Source organism: Lates calcarifer, linkage group LG4 (assembly GCF_001640805.2).
Source record: "Lates calcarifer isolate ASB-BC8 linkage group LG4, TLL_Latcal_v3, whole genome shotgun sequence".
NCBI lineage: Eukaryota > Metazoa > Chordata > Actinopteri > Centropomidae > Lates > Lates calcarifer.
In genome coordinates this window covers 16,527,027-16,545,917 of record NC_066836.1, presented here as the reverse complement: position 1 = coordinate 16,545,917, position 18,891 = coordinate 16,527,027, and the positions used below count along the sequence as shown (strand labels likewise).

The window sequence follows — 18,891 nt, the reverse complement described above, 5'->3', positions numbered from 1 at the left end:
CCTGGCTGACACAGTGTTCTTAAATCAGTAAGAAAGGCTTGTTGCATAATTTATACACCTCACTCAGTTACAAAGTTCTCATACAATAAAAATATGATCTGAGGTCAGTCCACTCAGCTTTATTACTTTATTAAACCCCAACAGACATGATACAGGGAATGAAATAATTTCATTTTGTAACAGACAGACTTCACTGTATATATGAATTTACAAATCCTGTATTTAGTTTTATTTTATGTGACTTAAACTGTAGTCCATAATCTTCAGTACACTGAAACTGAGGCTCGGTTATTCAATCTATAAATAAATAGTATAATAGTTTAAATTGTTTGGGAAATATACTTCCTCACTTTATTGCACCGAGGAAGATGAGAAGATTGATATTTCTATGTCCAAAGTTTAGCAATTCCACCAATACTGGCACCTCTAAAGCTCACTAATTAACACAATATATCATGTTTGTTTAGTCTGTAGAAAGGCTAAAGTATTAAAAAAGGCCTGGCAACCTCATGGTGATGACAAGACTCCAGGCTAGCTGTTTCTTGTTTCCAATCTTTTTGCTAAGCTAAGCTACATTTCCATATTTTACAGAGCCAGGATAAAAGTCTGGTCTTCCATCATGGGAAGCCACCATCTGGTTCTTCTTAATGTTTTAATGTTATTTAGTATTTTATCACCATTTAACCTTGTGGGTTCAAGCATATTGTGTTTTTGGAACCATTCTGACAGAAATATACAGTACTACTTCCTGCAGTACAGTATTGTTCTCATAACATATCAGAGGGTATAGTGACTGTTTGCTCCAACATTGCCTTTGTAAGTTATCAACAAAAGGTGGGGCACCTGTAGGAATTATTTGCATCAACTTTCTGGTTTCTGGTTAATATATTGCACCATTTCTGCTGCTTCTAAGAAGAAGTACAAGTGTGATCACAGGTTTACTGGTATGTACGTCTGTATAGAAGGATATAAGTATAGAAGGATATAAGGATATATAGAAGGATATAAGAGCATCCTGTGTAAAGGGTGGCAGCACTATTCTGTAATTCTGCAGAATGCCAGCTGTGCACTTGTAACAATGTGTGTGCCTCTATGAGTGAGAGCACAAGTAATCCCAGTTCACATTTATAAATATACCTGCATGGTAGTGAGCCATGCAGGTATATTTGGTTTAATGTGCTGAGGTTAAATTAGGACTACTGGTCACCAGACGGGTGTTTATATAAATGCACACAGTTCAGCATGAAAATGCACACTGCAATACACAAAAGAGATTCCATTAATAAACTAATGAACTGATGAAAGGCATGCAATCATCCAAGACAACAAGTATTTTTCATTTCAAGAAAAACTGATCTCCCCCACTGGAATTAAATGAATTACACAGTCAGTCCTGAGTCATGAGTTACTGAGCTAGAAACCACCAGAGATCTCACCATGTCACTGAGGACTTTAATTTATATTAGTAATGTTAACAAAATGATTTTAAAAAAACTTCTTCAGAACTTTGCATCAGTCAGATCTTTCCAACTTCATATAAAAAATGCATCATTAATGATCACTTTAAGAGGTTTGATAATTCTAGATATTGTAGGAGGTGTTTTTAAATCCTGATTTTTCATTAGAAAGTACAGTCCCAGTGAAAACTGCTTATCTGAACTAAGCGTTTCCAAATCACCAAAATACTGTTTATTTCTCAACTCAAAAACTGTTATCAAAAGCTGCCCATGTGGGTGTGAAACAGCCTAATTTGGCAGCAACTCATGGGTGAACAAGCCAGAGCTGTACAACTCCCACACACCACCAGCTGCTGTAGGTGTGCAGCATCTGCTGCTGTAGCTGAGGTTACACAGTTTTAACAGAATGTAGAGTTTTTGGAGGGGGATCTGGGTGTCACTGATTACACCCTTGATGAGTCAGGTAGTGAAGGAACAGAACTCTATTGTGTTGGCGGAGTTTAACGTATGAAATGTTCTGTTAGACATGTAGCAAAGTGAAGAGAGCACCAAAACCAGGGCAAGAAAATCTGAACAGGTTGCGTCACAGGCTCCGTCACATAGCAAAGTGAAGTGTTTACAGGAAATTATTCCTGTAAACACTTCTTAACTTTGTTTACAGGAAATTATTCCTGTAAACACTTCTTAACTTTGCTATGTTGAACATGAACTATGTCGTTGACATTGCTGTTTCACTTCAAAGTTACAGAAGAATAAACTGATCACAATTTAAGTGCTTTGACAAGGTCATAAAATATCATTCACTAGGTTATCTTTCAAACTGACCAGGGGGTGTGAAGCAGCCAAAAAGGAGGTATTGCAATGTGTTTGTTATTTACTTTATGTTTACGTTATTATGCTAATTTTTCCTGAGTTGGAATACAACATACACCCACTCAACATCCACTGAGGTTGTGTTAGCTTAAAATGCAGAATACTACTGCTTTAAATGAACAGACTAAAATATGCAAATAATTTAAATTCTAAAACTCTCATTGTCAGCCTTGGTGGGAACAGAAAGTGTTGTCAATTCAAATTTCTTCTAATCACTAACAGAAAAGTTTGATTTCCCTGTTTTGCATTCCTGCTTTAAAGTGTCATAATAATTTGCTCAGCACTAAATTCTAATGAAATTCATTGTCAGCCTTGGTGGCATGCTGGACTTACCTACACACAACAACTATTCTTAATTCATTAGAATTTTATTAAGAACTCCATAAACATACACATAATTTTCTTACAAATTTTGTGTAATGAAAGATACTATTTAGATCTCAGGCAAGAGAAAAAAAACAGGAAAAAGAAAAAGAAAAACCCTGAAAAATCTCATTAAGCGTCCAAATGCTACAGGTGAAATATCCAGAAATACTCAATATAATGTCAGCATTCTTTTTGTAGTCTCCTGGTGTATGTTAGATAATATTTTTTCAACCTTGCACTAAGAAACTACGCTAATTTAAAAGCAGCTGATGTGTTATACAGCTTTGACAATAGGCTTATACGGGTTGGTAATGTATTTAAACTAGTAATACTGATTTATCCACGCATAAACTGCATTTACATGCACACTAGAAACTGAACTTTTTGTTGACAGGAAATCTGTGTTTATATTCACTTCAACTGTAACCCGGTGACTGTAAAACTCATATTTACATACAACTGGTCAGTGATCATTAATTTGAAACAACATCAGTATATGCAAAGTAAGACTTTTGTCGCTCCGTTTTCATTTTAACTGATGGCATAATAAGGGTGCTGCCCCCATGCAACAATCAACACTCACAGCCACACAGTAATTGTCATGGAACACAGTGCCACTTAGTGGACTAATAACACTACAGCAGCTGAAGGCAGTCTATTGATCAATGTAGTGGATGAATGTACTGTATGCAAATTAGCTAAAAGGTTTCAGAAGTAAATGTTCCTTAAGTGAAGCAGTGAAAATGTAGTAGTAAATGGGGTCACAAGATAAACAGCTGTACATGATACATCATGTTTAAAAGTTGTGTTTTACTTATTGATGGCCGTTAGTGTTTAGATCTGATTATTTGTATTCAATATTTGATGGACTGAGCCTCCCATACAGTCTATGCTCTTGAATTGTTAAACTAACTATCCTGCAAGAATGAAAAATGCAAACCAACCCAGAATCTGTCTGAAATGTGTATTTATTGTGGCTGATTTGAACACAGCTTTCCTTATGTTATTACCAAAAATATACCACTGTATATTTCTTACATAGTAGATACAACAGTGTTTCAGGAAGCAGGCTAAGGTTAAACAGTTCAGCAGTTTGAGATGCTAGTAGCGAGTTGGCTTAGCTTACCATATAAACCAGAAACACTGGAAAACAGCTAGCCTGGCTCAGTCCAAAAGTAACATATTCCGCCTACAAGCACCTCTAAAGCCTTTGCTGAAACCATACAAAAACCATAGTGTAAATAGTACTACTTTTTGGCTGCAGCAGCTAGGAGTTGTCTTTTCTGGTCATTGGTACCAGAGCCAGACAAGCTGTTTCACCTGTTTTCAGTTTTTGTGCTAAGCTAAGCCAAGCTAAGCATCTCTTGGCTACAGCTTCACATTAGCTTCTCAACTAATTATCAGGTCTCACTAATGACCACGTGTTGATCTTTAAAGTGTAAAAACACCATTATCCACTTTCTATATTCTCTTTTCTCCCCAGCACTTTTCACTCTGTCCACCGGCCATATTGTTTTACCTGCCTTTACAAACCAGATACAAGAAGCAGATCTGCTTTATGATGAAGCTTGAGTAACACAAAGAATCACACCATGAGGTTTCCCTCCAGAGATGCTTGGCTAATTGGTAACTTGCTCTGAAGGCTCTGGTTACCCATATCACGGCTGTGTGCTATATCAGATAGCTGACCTGAAGAAAGAGGTCTCTGTTACTGAGAGGTACACAGGGGGCAGAGGGGAAGTGGTAAATACCTAAGTTGTGACCACCAGACTGAACAGAGACAAATAAACAATATGGTGCTAAATAACTGCATGTCCAGAGTTTGCGTTGAGTGGAGAAAGAAGGTGGAAATGCTTTCTTTTGTCATCTACGCTCCAACTACTGAGTGGGCAAAATCCCATTGGCCGAATTTAAATGACACTGTACAGTTTCAGTGGGGTTAAAAAAATCCTAACGCTCATTTATCATGACAATGCATGATGATATCAAAGCCAGAATTCAAATGAATTTTCTCAACAGGCACTGTGATGTGCAATCCTCTCAGATCATTTATTCAGGCTCAAATTTAATTTAAAAATGAAAGACTGGCTGTGACCAGTGGCTCCTGTGGTGATGTGATAAGAGACACTGCAGCATTCATATCAAAGAAATTCCCCCTCATATTGTATTTATCTGCATTTTTTTTAAATCAATCTTTCCCACTGAGCCAAGGAGGCAGCTGGGGCATTAATAGGTGAAATAAGGAGGATCTGGGTCGTAATGATGTGATGTACAGTGGCTTTCCGCATGTTCCCATCAGGCAACTTCTCATCAGAAGTGGCTGAAAGACCAAATGATGAATACCCGAGAGTTAAACCCCCCCGCCCCCCCCTCTGTGTCTTCAGCTCCAGCAGATGTTTTCCCTTTGACCTGCACAAAAGGTCTGTGTTTTTGTTTCCAAGCTTGTCCATTCCCCAAAGGTCACAGGTCACTCTGGTCTCAGGGTGAAGCTGTCACTGCAAGTCTAAACATTTGACGGCCATCAGAGCGTGATGGAAACGCCGCTCCTGCGAGAGGGCAGCACAGACGCCTCATGATTACTTTAAGTAAAGACCTGCTTTCCATATGCTGATACGGCTGAGAGCACACTGCTAACACCCTGAGATTGAATTACAGTGGTTGCTGGGGATGCCTCAGGGAGGGGGCAGGCCTAACTTTAGACATTCTGACATGCTGAGGGGTGGGGGGTAGTGGTATGGGGGTATGGATGGGAGGAGGGGGAGATGGTATTTGTTATGGGATGGTCCTCTGTCACAGACCTTTAAGGTTAACTTAAATGGTTGAAATGTTAACTGAATCAATAGCAGAGTGAGTCGTGTTTCAGCCTGCCAAAAAATGCTCAAGGGTGGGGCTTAATGATCCACCTTGCAATGTTAACTTTAAAAGAAGTCTGACAACTTAAGGCCAAAGACAACTTAGGATCATTGTAAATTTGACTGATAAGGCAAGCTCAGCTTACATCAAACATTTGAGTGCACCTAAAATATTTAAAAAATTGAATGACATATGAAATTAAAAATGTAAAACTAGTGTATGTGTAGTTGATTTCAGAGCAAACAAGGCTTCCATGAAGGTCTGGCTGTGTCAGACAGTTGACTAAAGGGGTTTTACACAAAAGGGTTATCCTGTAAACCAGCTGCATGACACAGACTCCAGATTTGAAACAAAAAGACAAGGTATACATTCACCAACTATGACAGAACAGTAGCTCACATGCTATGACCCCAGCCAGGCATGCTTAACCTTAAAGAAAGGTTTCAAATTACAGCCATGACTTGTTAATTATGTTCATTCAATTACACAACAAAGTTTGTGACCTTTCACCCCAATAAAGCAAGACACAGGCAGCTGAACAAAGACAAATAAAGTTTGGACAATGACAAGCTAAGCTGCATCTTGTGTGTGCTCTGAATTCATCAAGTTACAAGAGATTATCATCAAGAAAACACCAAAGGAGGTTGCATATTAACAATAATGTCACACCCTCTGGCAGAGACATGGACAAACATGGCGGTGCATACAAACAGGTGTCTTCCTGCTGTGGTGTAGAATTGTTTATTTATTTATGCTCACTGCTGGTGGTGTATGAAGACTCAACAGGTGAGTGTAACCCTGGGAAACCAGAAACAGAAGTGACTTAAAATGGCTGCAGTAAGGATGAATGAGGATTTTAATTGGTCATGAAAACTACAGAAACTCAAACTAACTCATGTTGAACAAATTTATTTTCAGGGGTTAATTGCAGTCCCTAAAATCAAGAAGTGTGCCAGCATTATTTAATTGTGTTACACTATTTTAACAGTACAAACTGAAGATACAAATTGATGTGGCTTGTCCAATCAGTCTATCAGGGTATATTATAGTATACAGATGCCCTCAAGTGATTAAATGATTTTTCCTCAAATTTCCCTTTAGCCATAACACTCTTTTTTGCCATGAGTCAAACCATTCCTATGATATACTTGTCAGTGTTTCAGCACTTCGTATTTATTACTTTTTGCCAGCCAGCCTTAGCTCTTAGCTGTCAGGTTACCATAGTCAGGTTACAGACAATCAAGATAGGTGACTTGGGTTTAAACGTGCAATATGTACGTTTTTGCCATCAACTGACAGCCAACATTAGCATTAACAGCTTCACTTTCAGCTTCAGCCATAATTTTGTTTACAAGAAGTTAGAATCTGCCCTCTGAACAGCACTAATTCATTCTCTTGTGTTGAACGGAGGGCAGACTGGACACTGATATTACAAAATGGTAATAAAAGACAGAACAAGATGGGGCTAGGTAGTTAGCATGCTAATTTCAGAAGAAGAAAAGTGATAGAAATGAAATTAAGTAAAACAAGAATTAACATTGGCATTGCTTTCCATCGCTGGAGACAGCTCTTGGTCAGTAAAGGAATTAAGTTTGTGCGTAAACTTTGTGCGCAACATTTTCTCTTAATGCTAACAGTGTATAGGTAGTGATAGCAAAAACCTATATGTAGCACCTTTAAAGTAGTTTTAGTTTGACTTTAGATGTGACATACATGGACTTATGGTTTTGGCTGTTACACACAACATTGTTTTCTTTGACATCCATTAAATCTGGGGTATAAGTTATTTATCTGAGTGAAGTGTGAACATGTGCCTAGGAGTTATTAAATTCAAAGTTCAATTATTATTGTCAGTTTTTCAATTAGGGTAACCTAACCCTTTTTTTGTTTGGTGTAAAGACAGTCCCTGAACAATAAGGTGCTATTAGATTGTTCAGTGTTTGAGATCTCTGTATCTCTGCCCATACTGTCAGCTTGGCTGCTTGGCAAACATCTTTTGCAGTCTTGCATTTCTGGATTCCTCGCTCTGAGCAACCACATTCCTGACTGTCGGTTCAAAGGTCACGTCATTCCTGCCCCCTGTGGTATCTCTCAAACACACACACACACACACACACACACACGCGCGCGCACACACTCACGCAGAAGTGGAAGTGACAGATATTCACAGAATCTCCTCTGTCAAATGTTTTAGAAAGCAAAATTACTAATATTCTTACAGTTTGTTGGTGGTTCTGCACTTACAAATGTTTTGGCAAAATCAAGTACCAGTTTTTACCAATGTAAGAAAAATCTGCTATTGACAATGTTCCATTTAATATCTGCTTTTTCTAGGTGATGGTTAAGACATAAAGCTCAGAAATGTGTCGCTGACATGTTAAGATGGCAAACTGTTGGCAAACTGCTGCAGAAACATTGAAAAAGAGACAAATTAAGACACTATTATGTAAGCCTGGACTTGAATGTAATACATGTCAGTGTGAATCCAGCTTGCTGACAGTGTGATTGATTTGACAGTTCCCAAACACCACTTGATTGTCCTAAGTTTAAGTAATGTAAATATTACAGAAGATAAACTCTAAATGTTCGAATAAAAACTAAAATTGATATTTTTAAAAATCAACCTTCAAAATGAACCAAGATGTTTCTCTGAGGCTCTAATTAAAGCATGCCATTTTTTCTGACACCTACTCTAAAACAGCAATAAATAGATCCAATTTATTCAAATGTACTGTTGTGCAACTATTGATCAACAGCCCTGTTGGATATCTCATCTTCTTACACACAGTCTTTTACAAGCCCCCTTTATTTGACAAGCCTAATCTTTCTCCACACAAGAAGTGACAATAAGCAGGCACAGTGGCCTAATTAAAGGGACTCTCATTCAAATTAACACACACTCCCTCTCTCATACACACCCCTCTGATGACCCATTAGCTGCACAATAGCCAGGACAATGCTTCTCTGTTGCACACACACACATTTCTGTCCTCCAGGGGGTAAAGCTGGGTTTAGATTTAGGAATGCCATAAAAGTGTCCAAGGGGGGAAAGAATGCCTTTAAAATCTCTGCAAATGCTCTAAAGATAAGACAACAAGTTGTATACAGTGAATCTCTGGTAGCACTGGCACTTTCATCTCTCCATATCTGCGACTGCAATCCCCAACCCCCAAAGAGCCGCACATTTACAAGCAGATTCATCACTTATCTCTTAAAGCTATTATCCACGGTTGTTGTGCGTCCTCTCCTCCCCTTTATCTGCATTTGACCCTGAGCTTTTTAGCATTGCAAGGGTGTGAAAGTCAGTTTGACCTCTTGGGGTAACCTCGAACACAAATCACTGTGTGCTCCACAAAGCGCTGAGACAGAAACCCCTTTGAGAAATGAGCAATGACCACAAAATGGTAACCTTTATTTCCAGCACAATAAGCTGTTCTCGAGCGGGCTGCTCGCACGTACGCAGGATCAAAGTGTTTTTATCAGAGCGGGAGAGAAACGTCCTCGCTTTGAGAAACAAAGTTCACCTCGCTGCTCCTTTGCTTGGCTTCTTGAATCGCGCACTGCACTGTTAAAACTTTCAGATGCAACATTTGATTGCTTTCTAAAAGACAAAGGGTGGGCAGGAGATTGGCTTGCTTGCATTTGTTATAAGGCTTTAGGGTAATCTGGTATTGTCGGGGTGGTTTTTGAGGCCTTGGGGTCATGCTCTCTGTTTCTCTGAGGAGAAAGATCCTCCACATTCTTCCTGTGTGTGTGTGTGTGTTTGTTTGTGTGTGTGTGTATGTGCATGCTGCCCCACACAGCCCACTCTTTTTGCTCTTTGACTCCAATGGCCATATAAGGCAGCCGGCACCATGGTAACCGCAGGGCTTGAATAGCAGTGTCAAATCCCTGGGAGTGCACACACACACACACACACACACATAGACTGCCCCCTCCCCCTCTGCACACACTCCCTCTCCCTTGCTTTGCTTGATCTCTCTCTCTCTCAAACACACACAAATAGGTTGGAGGAAAACAGACAGACAGGAGGAAAGAGGGGCGAGGAGGGAGGGGAAAAAAAAAAGCTAATGCCGAGAAATCCAGCCTGTCTCCAGCTCTGGCCATTTTCTTGAATCATAATTTGATTTGTGGACTCTGAAGCTGGAAGGAGAGAGAGAGAGGGGGAAGAGGAGCACCCATCCCTTCTACCCCCCACCTCCTGTTCGCCTGAGCCATAGGAAAAGGCTTCACACACACACACACACACACACACACAGACGAAAAGCAGCACACAGGGCTAGGCCGCAAGTCATTAGTTCTTGGTGGGCAAGCACTGACAAAAGGCTGGAGGGAGAAGCCCGCATGAGTGCCTGGAGAGGAACCACAGGAACTATGGAGGGCTGAGCAGGCGGACAGCTCTCTCCTGCTTTCTTGATTTTTTTTTTGGTTTTTTGTTTTCCTCTGGAAAGGAAGCAGCACAGAGGATACTATCACAGCCGAGCACTCGTGCTACAACACGCAGGGAAGAGCGAGCACTTCCTTGTGTTGAGGATCTACTTGTGTTGTGTATTTTGGACTTGTGAGCACAGGCGGTCCACGTCGCCTCGTCCGCCTGCTGCTGCCGCCACCGCCACTGCAGCTGGTGGTGCCCTGAGGAAGCCCACGGCCACATGAAGGCGGCGTTGTTGTTTTTGTTGTTGTGTGGACGTCAAGTTGATTTGCTTGATCTGGAACATCTTCATTGTGGGTCACAATGCTGCTGCTGCTGCTGAGAGGATTACAGCAGAATAGGAGAGCTGTGTCTGCGCTCTCAGCCCTACTGGATGGGAGGAAGATCTAGAGTGAGAGAAGGATTTATTTTCTCCACCGACACAGCACATAAATGTTTGGTCTGAGGTAAGCTTAACATCATTTCTAGCACAATTTATTGGTGAATATTTAGCTAGACAGCTGCCTTATATGAGGAATCATTGGTATGAGGAAAGACAAATTCAGTGTGAGGGGTACTTTAAGAGGGGTGGTCAAAGCCTCTCCAGGCATGTGCTGAGGCGAGCTACACGGAGGTCCTTTTTCAGCCATTACTGTTGCTACAGAGACAGAGCTGGGAGTGTGAGAGTGAAACACGAGTGTGTGCAGCCGTGCCGTACAAGATTTTCACCTCGTGTCATTTGCTCTCAAGTGCCCTTTTGCTCTCTTTTTTGAGGGTATGTGCATTGTATGTTTGACTCATTGTTTCCTGTGAAAGGTTCCCTGGCTGAGAGCGTTCGACCGGTGCAACGTCGGAGCAGGCTTTCTCTTCAACCATCTCAGGAACTGGTCCCAAAGAAAAGGACAAAACACAACACACGGCGGCTGCCAGTTGGATAAGGGAAGAAGAAAAAAGGGGAAAAAAAAGAAGGGGGTGGGGGGGTGGGAACTGAAATCCACAAGCATGCAAAACTAAAAGTTGCCACAGTGAAGACTGTTTCCAGGTCATAGTGGAGTGGGAGGAGACTGAGCTGCTCTTGTTTTCTCTGCCAAACACCCTCCTCCTCAATGCTAGAGACTGTTTTTTTCCCTCATTGACATCTGCTTGTTCAGCCTGAGGACTTTTTTTTTCATCTGTTATTTGCTCCAAAATAATCAAGAGAGTAGATTAGTAGATTAAGAAATGAGAACACAGACAAGCAGAAAGCACTGATTCTCTCCAGGTGAAAGGGAAACACACATTCAGGACTTTTTTTTTTTTTTTTGGATATTTATGTTACCTTGACAGCAACCAGAAATCTTGGCTGCCTGTCCCATTTTCCTCTGCGGTGGTTCGGTAACCAAGCGATGGCCATGGTGAGTGGGGGCTGGGGAGATCCCAATGGGGGCACCAACGGGTTGGGGGACAAGGGCTACCTGAGGGGGGAAGAGGAAGACGGCTCTCCGCAGGCGGGAGGGAGCGACATGGAAGCCGGGGACGACGACAAGGCGTGCGTGGTGGACTGCGTGGTGTGCGGGGACAAATCCAGCGGGAAACATTACGGCGTGTTCACCTGCGAGGGCTGCAAGAGCTTCTTCAAGAGGAGCGTCAGACGCAACCTCAGCTACACTTGCAGGTGAGCGGGGCATTGTGGGTAATGCATTTTGAAACATCGATAGCCTGAGAACTGTAAACTCTGATGCTGAAAACGGACAGCGTACCGCGCTGCTCTGCAAGGTGCAGCGACATACGGTTATGTATTGATAGATGATGATAAGCAAATGATGATAATGGAGGCTATGAGTCATGAGGCTAATGCATTGTAGTGTCAGGTTTCATCAGCTGTGTGGCTGCTCTCTCTCCAAACATATTGTTAAGTCTTGTGTCAGTGTCAAAGAACAAACTGATGCCAGATGATTTTTGTCTGTAAGGTGATGTTTTGAAATACATGTTCAAATAATCTGACTCTCTGATACGTTGATCAAAGTAATGTATCCTTACAATAGAGTCGCAACAATTAATCAATTAGTTGATCACCAACTATTTTGATAACAATTTCAGTCATTTTTCAAGCTAAGATGCAAAATAATTTGCTGGTTTCACTGTTCAAATGTGAGGAGTTTCTGCTTTTGTTTGTCTTGTATGATAGTAAACTGAATATCTTTGCATTTGTCTTCTCTTGTCAGATAAAAAAAAAAAAGTACATTCAACATGTTAACCTTTGCTCAATGAAACTAGATAGATATTTTTCACTATTAAAAGATGAATCACTAATAAATATATATTTATTAGTTGTAGCCCTACTTTGGTATAATGTTTGTCATACACAGAATTACTTACAACTAACATTCACAGTATTAAGAGTTCAACAAGGACCTCTGTTGTCATTCATTAGCATATAGAGATGTAAACTGTCATATTAAGAGTGTAAATTTGTTCCAGTGTATCAACCGTGAATGACTCATCACATACTATTTTAGTTCTATAATTACAGTCTTGGGCTGCTGCAACTAATTACTGTTTTCATCAGTTAATCTACAGATTATTCTTTACAGTCACCTGATAAATCATTCAGTCTGTGAAACGTCAAAAAAATAGTGAAAAACTGTCCGTTTCTCAGAGCCCAATGTGAAGTCATTTGTTTTGTCTGCGGCTAAAGTCCAAAACCTAAAGATATTTAATCATAGTTAGACAGATATTCACAGAAATATATATATATGTCAAAAGCAGTGAGTCCTCACAGTTGTGAAGCTGGAATCAGAAAATGTTTCACATTTTTGCTTGAAAAATCAACAATCAATCAAGTGGCGAAATAATTGATGTTTATCACCTTGGCAGGTGTCGGATTCAGACTAAAGACACTCACTTTGTGTCAAATCATGCTCATCACTGCACATTTTAATTAGCCATAAAGTAGCACCACTTACACATTTGTCATTTGTCAGTTTCGAAACACTGAAAACGGAATCAAAACCAGAAAACCACATGTTGAGGTGAAAGCAGATGATACCCCACAGCCTGACACCTGCAATAACCAAGACTGAAGGATGTTCAAAAAAGGAAGAGTTGCTAAAACCCAACATTTGTGACAATGAATTCTTTTCTAAACGATGAATCCTCTACGGTCTTATCATCGTTTTGTTTCATGTTCTCAGGTCAAATAGAGAGTGTCAGATTGACCAGCACCACAGGAACCAGTGCCAGTACTGTCGCCTGAAGAAGTGTTTCCGCGTTGGCATGCGCAAAGAAGGTATCTGTCTATCCTGATCTATAAACCCTTCATCCATGCTGAGCCTTTGGACAGGGTTAGAGACACTGTGGGGCACACTGGGATTGGTCACGTGTAATGTTGGAAGCACCTCTCATGAACTGATATGAAAAAGAGAGAATAATTGATACTTAGTTCTGTGAAGAGCTTCAGAGAGTCTTCTCATTACTTCCATCAGCTGCTGTTAGAAAAGAAAAAAAAAATCAATCCTAGTTAAATTTGCCATCGTCATTATCTTGCTTCTTCTGCTCCATGAGCTCCAAAGAGCAGGGAAAATGCCACACATGGGTGTCTAGGCCCTATCATGGCTAAGCTAGCCATGCGTGTCAGCTCAATGCCATGTACTAAGTGGCTTAATCTAGTGCCTGCGTAAGAGTGACTGAGAGGGATACAGTGCTAAGACACCTGTGTCCCTGAGCCTTAAGCCTCCGGTTGAAGCAGAAACCCTCTGACTTGTTGGCTCGATCGAGAAGAATCCAATATGAGGATTTCACCTCAAGTGGTAAAGCCCAAGTGATGCATCCTTCAATGTCCTGTCGACAGACACACAGAGAGACAAACAACAAAGAAATACTGTACTAATACTGAGATACAGACAGAATGAATGTTTTACCTTTAATGTTTTTTGATGGTAGTTTGGAAGATTGCGATCTTGTGCCTTTGAGTCGTTTTTCACTTGCACTCGCAGATCATAAAGCATGTTAATGAGACACATTATGGCTCCCCTCTGAGATATTCCCTCTGCTTGACCACCTCCACAAGGAAGTCGGAGGTCACATTCAACTATATGCGTGGTGGGGATTTGGTGTCTTGCTCAAGGACACTTAAAGCAGGACAGATGATTACCACATGAATCCATATCCCCCAGCTGAATGAGTCTCCATTCAGCAAGCTGCCCTGCTGTCTCAGTTTTGGTAGTTAATGCCGTCCGTCACAGCTATGGTACTTTCTCTACGTGATGTTCTTAGTCTCATAGTGTGGTTTTGAGTGCAGAAGCTCTCTTCTTCTTCTGTGTGTATAAAGATGAAGATAAACGAAGGTTACCGCAGCAGCGTGTTGAAAGTCTCCTCCAGAAATAATATTGCAGAGGTTTAAATTTTTAATGGAAAGTAAATTCTTGCCACAAAGTCTTTGTTTTATGTCTGCACATGACCTTCATCTAGCCTGACACGCATAAGAACATTTCTCTTCATTTTCACGCTCTTGTTGAGGAATCAGTCTGGGCTCTATTGTGCCTCCTTTTAAGCTCGAAAAATGGTTTCCTAATCTAGTTAAACCTGTCTGCCAATAATCTGACGTGCACCGCTGGATGAACTCAGTTTTAACTTTTCTTCCTCTGCGTTTCATCTCCAAATCCCCTTCTTCCTCTCCCCCTTGTCCTTCACGATTTTCTCCTCTCCTCGTCTTCTCTAATTCGCCCCCTCTCCTCTCGGCTCCTCTCCTTTCCTCTCCTCCCCTTTGTCCCCCAACCAAACTACAGCAGTTCAACGCGGCCGCATCCCACCGCAGCCAAGCCTCAGCCCCTCCATCACGCCCATAGGTGGCGCCAGCGGCCTCGGAGGTGGTGAGTTTTACAACAACAACAACAACGGGGGAAGTGGCGGGGGTCAGCCGGTGTCAGAGCTCATTTCTCAGCTGCTGCGAGCCGAGCCTTATCCCAGCAGTCGATATGGGCACCAGTACAACCAACAGGCCGGTCCGGATAACGCCATGGGCATTGATAATATCTGTGAACTGGCTGCCAGGCTACTCTTCAGTACTGTGGAGTGGGCCAGAAACATCCCATATTTCCCTGAACTTCCTGTTTCGGACCAGGTCAGTAGATTAAATGTCATATAAAATTAAGGAATATACATACTTTGTTTGCTGTAAGGTTTTTCCCTTGTTATGAGAAAGGAAATATGGGAAAGTAACTAATAGTGTGGAAGAACTGTGCTATAAATATACAATGAATGCAGTGAACATAAAAAATGGATGATGACAGTGTAGAGGTATCTATTTGACACGCAAACAAATCAACAGGTGGCCCTGCTGAGGCTGAGCTGGAGCGAGCTGTTCATCCTCAACGCAGCTCAGTCGGCCCTGCCGCTCCACATGGCTCCCCTGTTGGCAGCGGCGGGTTTCCACTCCTCGCCCATGTCCGCCGAGCGCGTGGTGTCCTTCATGGACCAGGTGAGGGTGTTCCAGGACCAGGTGGACAAGCTGACCAGGCTGCAGGTGGACTCAGCTGAGTACAGCTGTCTCAAGGCCATCGCGCTGTTCTCGCCAGGTGATTACCTTTTACTTTAACTGCAGATCCACCCCAGGCAGCCAAGGTTTCTCCAGCAATTTAGTGTTGCACAAAATATTTTCGCTTCCGGTCTCTAGTGTGCGTCAAAAACACCAGATCTGATATTTACCATAACGCAACTCAGCAGTTTATTTCATCAGATCCTCCCTGCCCGGCGAACATGTCTCTCAGATTTAACACTTCCAATTTTTAATACAGGCTTACTGTTAAAAATTTGTAGTCTCCAAGCACATGCCCCTCCAGAGCTATAGGAGACATTATCCAGCTGTTTTGTCTGTTGAGTCTAAAAGTGCATTACAAAAAAGTCTGAAAATGCTATAGATCCTAAACTTGAAACCTTCATATCTTTCAGCTGAGATTGGCTGGAGAGCTGCAGTGAAGTTTGCTACATTAATCTGGGATTTTACCTACTGTGGCACCATCTCCTGGTTTATAAATGCAAATGCAGTAATGTTTTATGTGCTGTATAATTAGCGCTGTCATTGATCATTATGCAGCACTGTGCATTTAAAAAAAAAAAAAAACTGAAGTCTGGTATAAGAGGATACCTCAAAGAAATTACTAATTGTGAGTGCTACCTGTAAAAGTTGACAATGTTTTTTAAAGCTAAGTGACCACGTCCTGGTAATATTTTGAAGTTTTTTTTGGCGTTTATAGGGTTTTCATTATGTATTTTTATTGTGTGTTTTTCCTATCTCATACATATGATGAGGCTCTGTATCTGTATGCGTGTCCCTCAGGGGCATTTTATCATATTATTTACTGGGATTTCAACCTTCCTCTCAGCTCATCACGACTCTTTATGTAACCTGCCCACACTATTAAATAACTGCCTCCATCTCCCTCCCTCTCAGACGCATGTGGTCTAACAGACCCAGTCCACGTGGAGTCTCTGCAGGAGAAGGCTCAGGTGGCTCTGACAGAGTACGAGAGGATGCAGTACCCCAGTCAGCCCCAGCGCTTCGGCCGCCTGCTCCTGCGCCTCCCTGCCCTGCGCGCTGTTCCCGCCAACCTCATCTCCCAGCTCTTTTTCATGCGCCTGGTAGGAAAGACCCCCATCGAGACACTGATCCGTGACATGCAGCTTTCCGGAAGCTCGATCAGCTGGCCGTATGTCCCAGGACAGTAGCCCTCCCCTGCCCTCCCCCCATGACGGATGAGGTCTCCGTCTGGGATTTGTGACGACAAGGACCCACAGGAAACCTCCTGACTCATCACTATCCATCTGTGTGGTTATCGAACTGCTATGCCAGCTGGCCGTCATACGTACAGTACTGTAACCTCTCTACCCCACCCCCCACCCCCACCCTCATGAAACGAGCCCTCTGTCTCCACATGGGCCTCCAAAGAAGAGAGAGGAGCCAGTGCCAGGCTGGATCTGTCTTGTTGCCAGCCCAGTCGTTCTGGTGCCGGGTCTCAGGCCAGAGACCAGCTCTTCACGCTGGGCTCCGATATGGTCGTCACAGCCAGTCATGTCACCACCCACTTGCCATAGTGACTAAAGACACTGCAGATTCATGTAGAGGGCAGCAGCACCCTGCTACAAATACATCTAGAGGACAAAACTGTCCCGCCACTGAAAATCAGCGGAGTCATTTTTCCCACACAGGGGCTCATTTTCCATGGCACACCATTTGTGATACAATGTACACATATAATGACTCTAACTGAACAGTCTAAAGCATCAGAAAACTCTGTGGTTGTGCTGTGAACTAAATACAAGGCACAGCAAGGGCCTGGTTGTTGAAAAGAGAATTCTGGATTCTCCACTCTCTCGCCTCAGCGCTCGAGGAGGAAACCAAGGAACTGCTCAGAACGGAAATGAAACAAAAACCAAGGAAAACTCACCAAAGTCTATCACAGCATCCTCAGATGATTTTTAAATAGAATAATTAGTACACACAGCAGAAGCAGAGAAGGAGATGAACGGACTCTTGTGACTGCCTGGCCGGCAAGTGAACAATGCATTTAAATTCATTCACAGGGCTCACTTTCGCTGTAGTTAGAAATGATTTAAAAACGCCACAGTTACATGAGAGCGGGACTAATACCTCACTAGACATCAGAATGCTTTAGTCTGATATTTCCTAAACACAAACCTCTGTAAATGTCGTTCACCAGAAACCGCCTTCTTTTTGACAACTGCCTTGTTATTCAGTATGAATTTGGGACACCTATGAAATACGAAATGAGTCTTACGTATTCGTCTTGTATCTTTTTAAAAAAAAAAAATCCCCACAGTGATTTTGACTTGTGTTTTGAATATGAGTTTGACTGAATACGGTGAATTCAGCTATTTAACGTTGTTGGATCGAGCTTTTTTTTTTTTTTTTTTGTTATTGAGAAACAACAGGCTGACATACACCTAAATTTAACCTGGGTTCCCGTACAACAAACAATTCAAGATATTAAGAATGAGTTCCACAAATGTAATTGGTGATTAGTTAGCTTATAACCAACACTACAAGTCCATCAGTGCTGTTTCTGGAGGTAACGATCCCTTGAAAAATGTATTGAATTGTATATATATTGCAGCCAACTTTGTCTTTTTGCATGTTCAAATGTTGTTTTGGATCTCTGCTAAGTTGAGACTGTTTCCTTCTTTTACCTTATGTAATTCAAGGTTCATTTAAACATTAAAGTATTGCTTTCCCTGTTAGCTCCTAAATGTTTTTTTCTATATGTATTTACATGAAAAATACCTCTGTCATCTGTTCAGATGTCAAAAAAAAAGAAGCTTATCTTCACGCCATTACAGCGGATTTGACGTAGAGATGCTCTCATCTCTGAGCATCTGAGTGAGTCTCTGCTGTTGTGAGTGATTGTGAGACCGTGTTGTAATGAATGAGGATGCACTTGGAGGATGTTCAATGCCAAAACATCACACTGTCTGTGACGAGTTAAAAGGAGATGGGGCCCAGATTTGCCGGTCCACCAGGACTTACCTCACACGGGTATTTCAAGAGGCGAGTTTACAAAAATCACAAATAAAATCAACTCTAATTACAACATATTTCAGCATTTATTGATATTAAAAAAAAAAATCTAAAACATGAAATCAAAGGATTAAACTCTGCTTCTTGATCTGCCAATGGGCCTTTTCAAGGTTATTCGGATGTTCTTCTTTTAGGCAACAACTCACACAACCATGTCATAGAGAAGAAAAAAAAAAGATAAATATACTATTAATGTTTTCTTATCTTTGTGTTACTGAGTTCTTGAGTTTTTAAGATTTCATGTGTATGGCAACGTTATTAAAAGAATCAAAAGATGACAATGTGTCTTTTGTTATTATGTTCGTTTGTTTTTTCAAACTACTTGAAAAAGTGTTGTAATTACATCTGTATGAAGAATG

General features: G+C 41.5%; 1 protein-coding gene across 2 annotated transcripts; it reads left to right on the top strand.

Moving 5' to 3' along the window:
* Nucleotides 1-9,529: 9,529 nt before the first annotated feature.
* nr2f6a (nuclear receptor subfamily 2, group F, member 6a) lies at nt 9,530-18,813 on the top strand. Of its 2 annotated transcripts, none has more exons than XM_018677090.2 (6): nt 9,530-10,427; nt 10,777-11,614; nt 13,134-13,228; nt 14,730-15,061; nt 15,269-15,515; nt 16,391-18,813. In XM_018677090.2, exons 2-6 carry the CDS (start codon nt 11,346-11,348, stop codon nt 16,663-16,665), a joined length of 1,218 nt encoding a protein of 405 aa, XP_018532606.1. In that variant the 5' UTR covers nt 9,530-10,427; nt 10,777-11,345; the 3' UTR covers nt 16,666-18,813. The 2 variants fall into 2 exon arrangements, with proteins under 2 accessions (XP_018532606.1, XP_018532605.1); XM_018677089.2 differs by having other exon boundaries at nt 9,531-10,427; nt 14,727-15,061.
* Nucleotides 18,814-18,891: the final 78 nt, after the last annotated feature.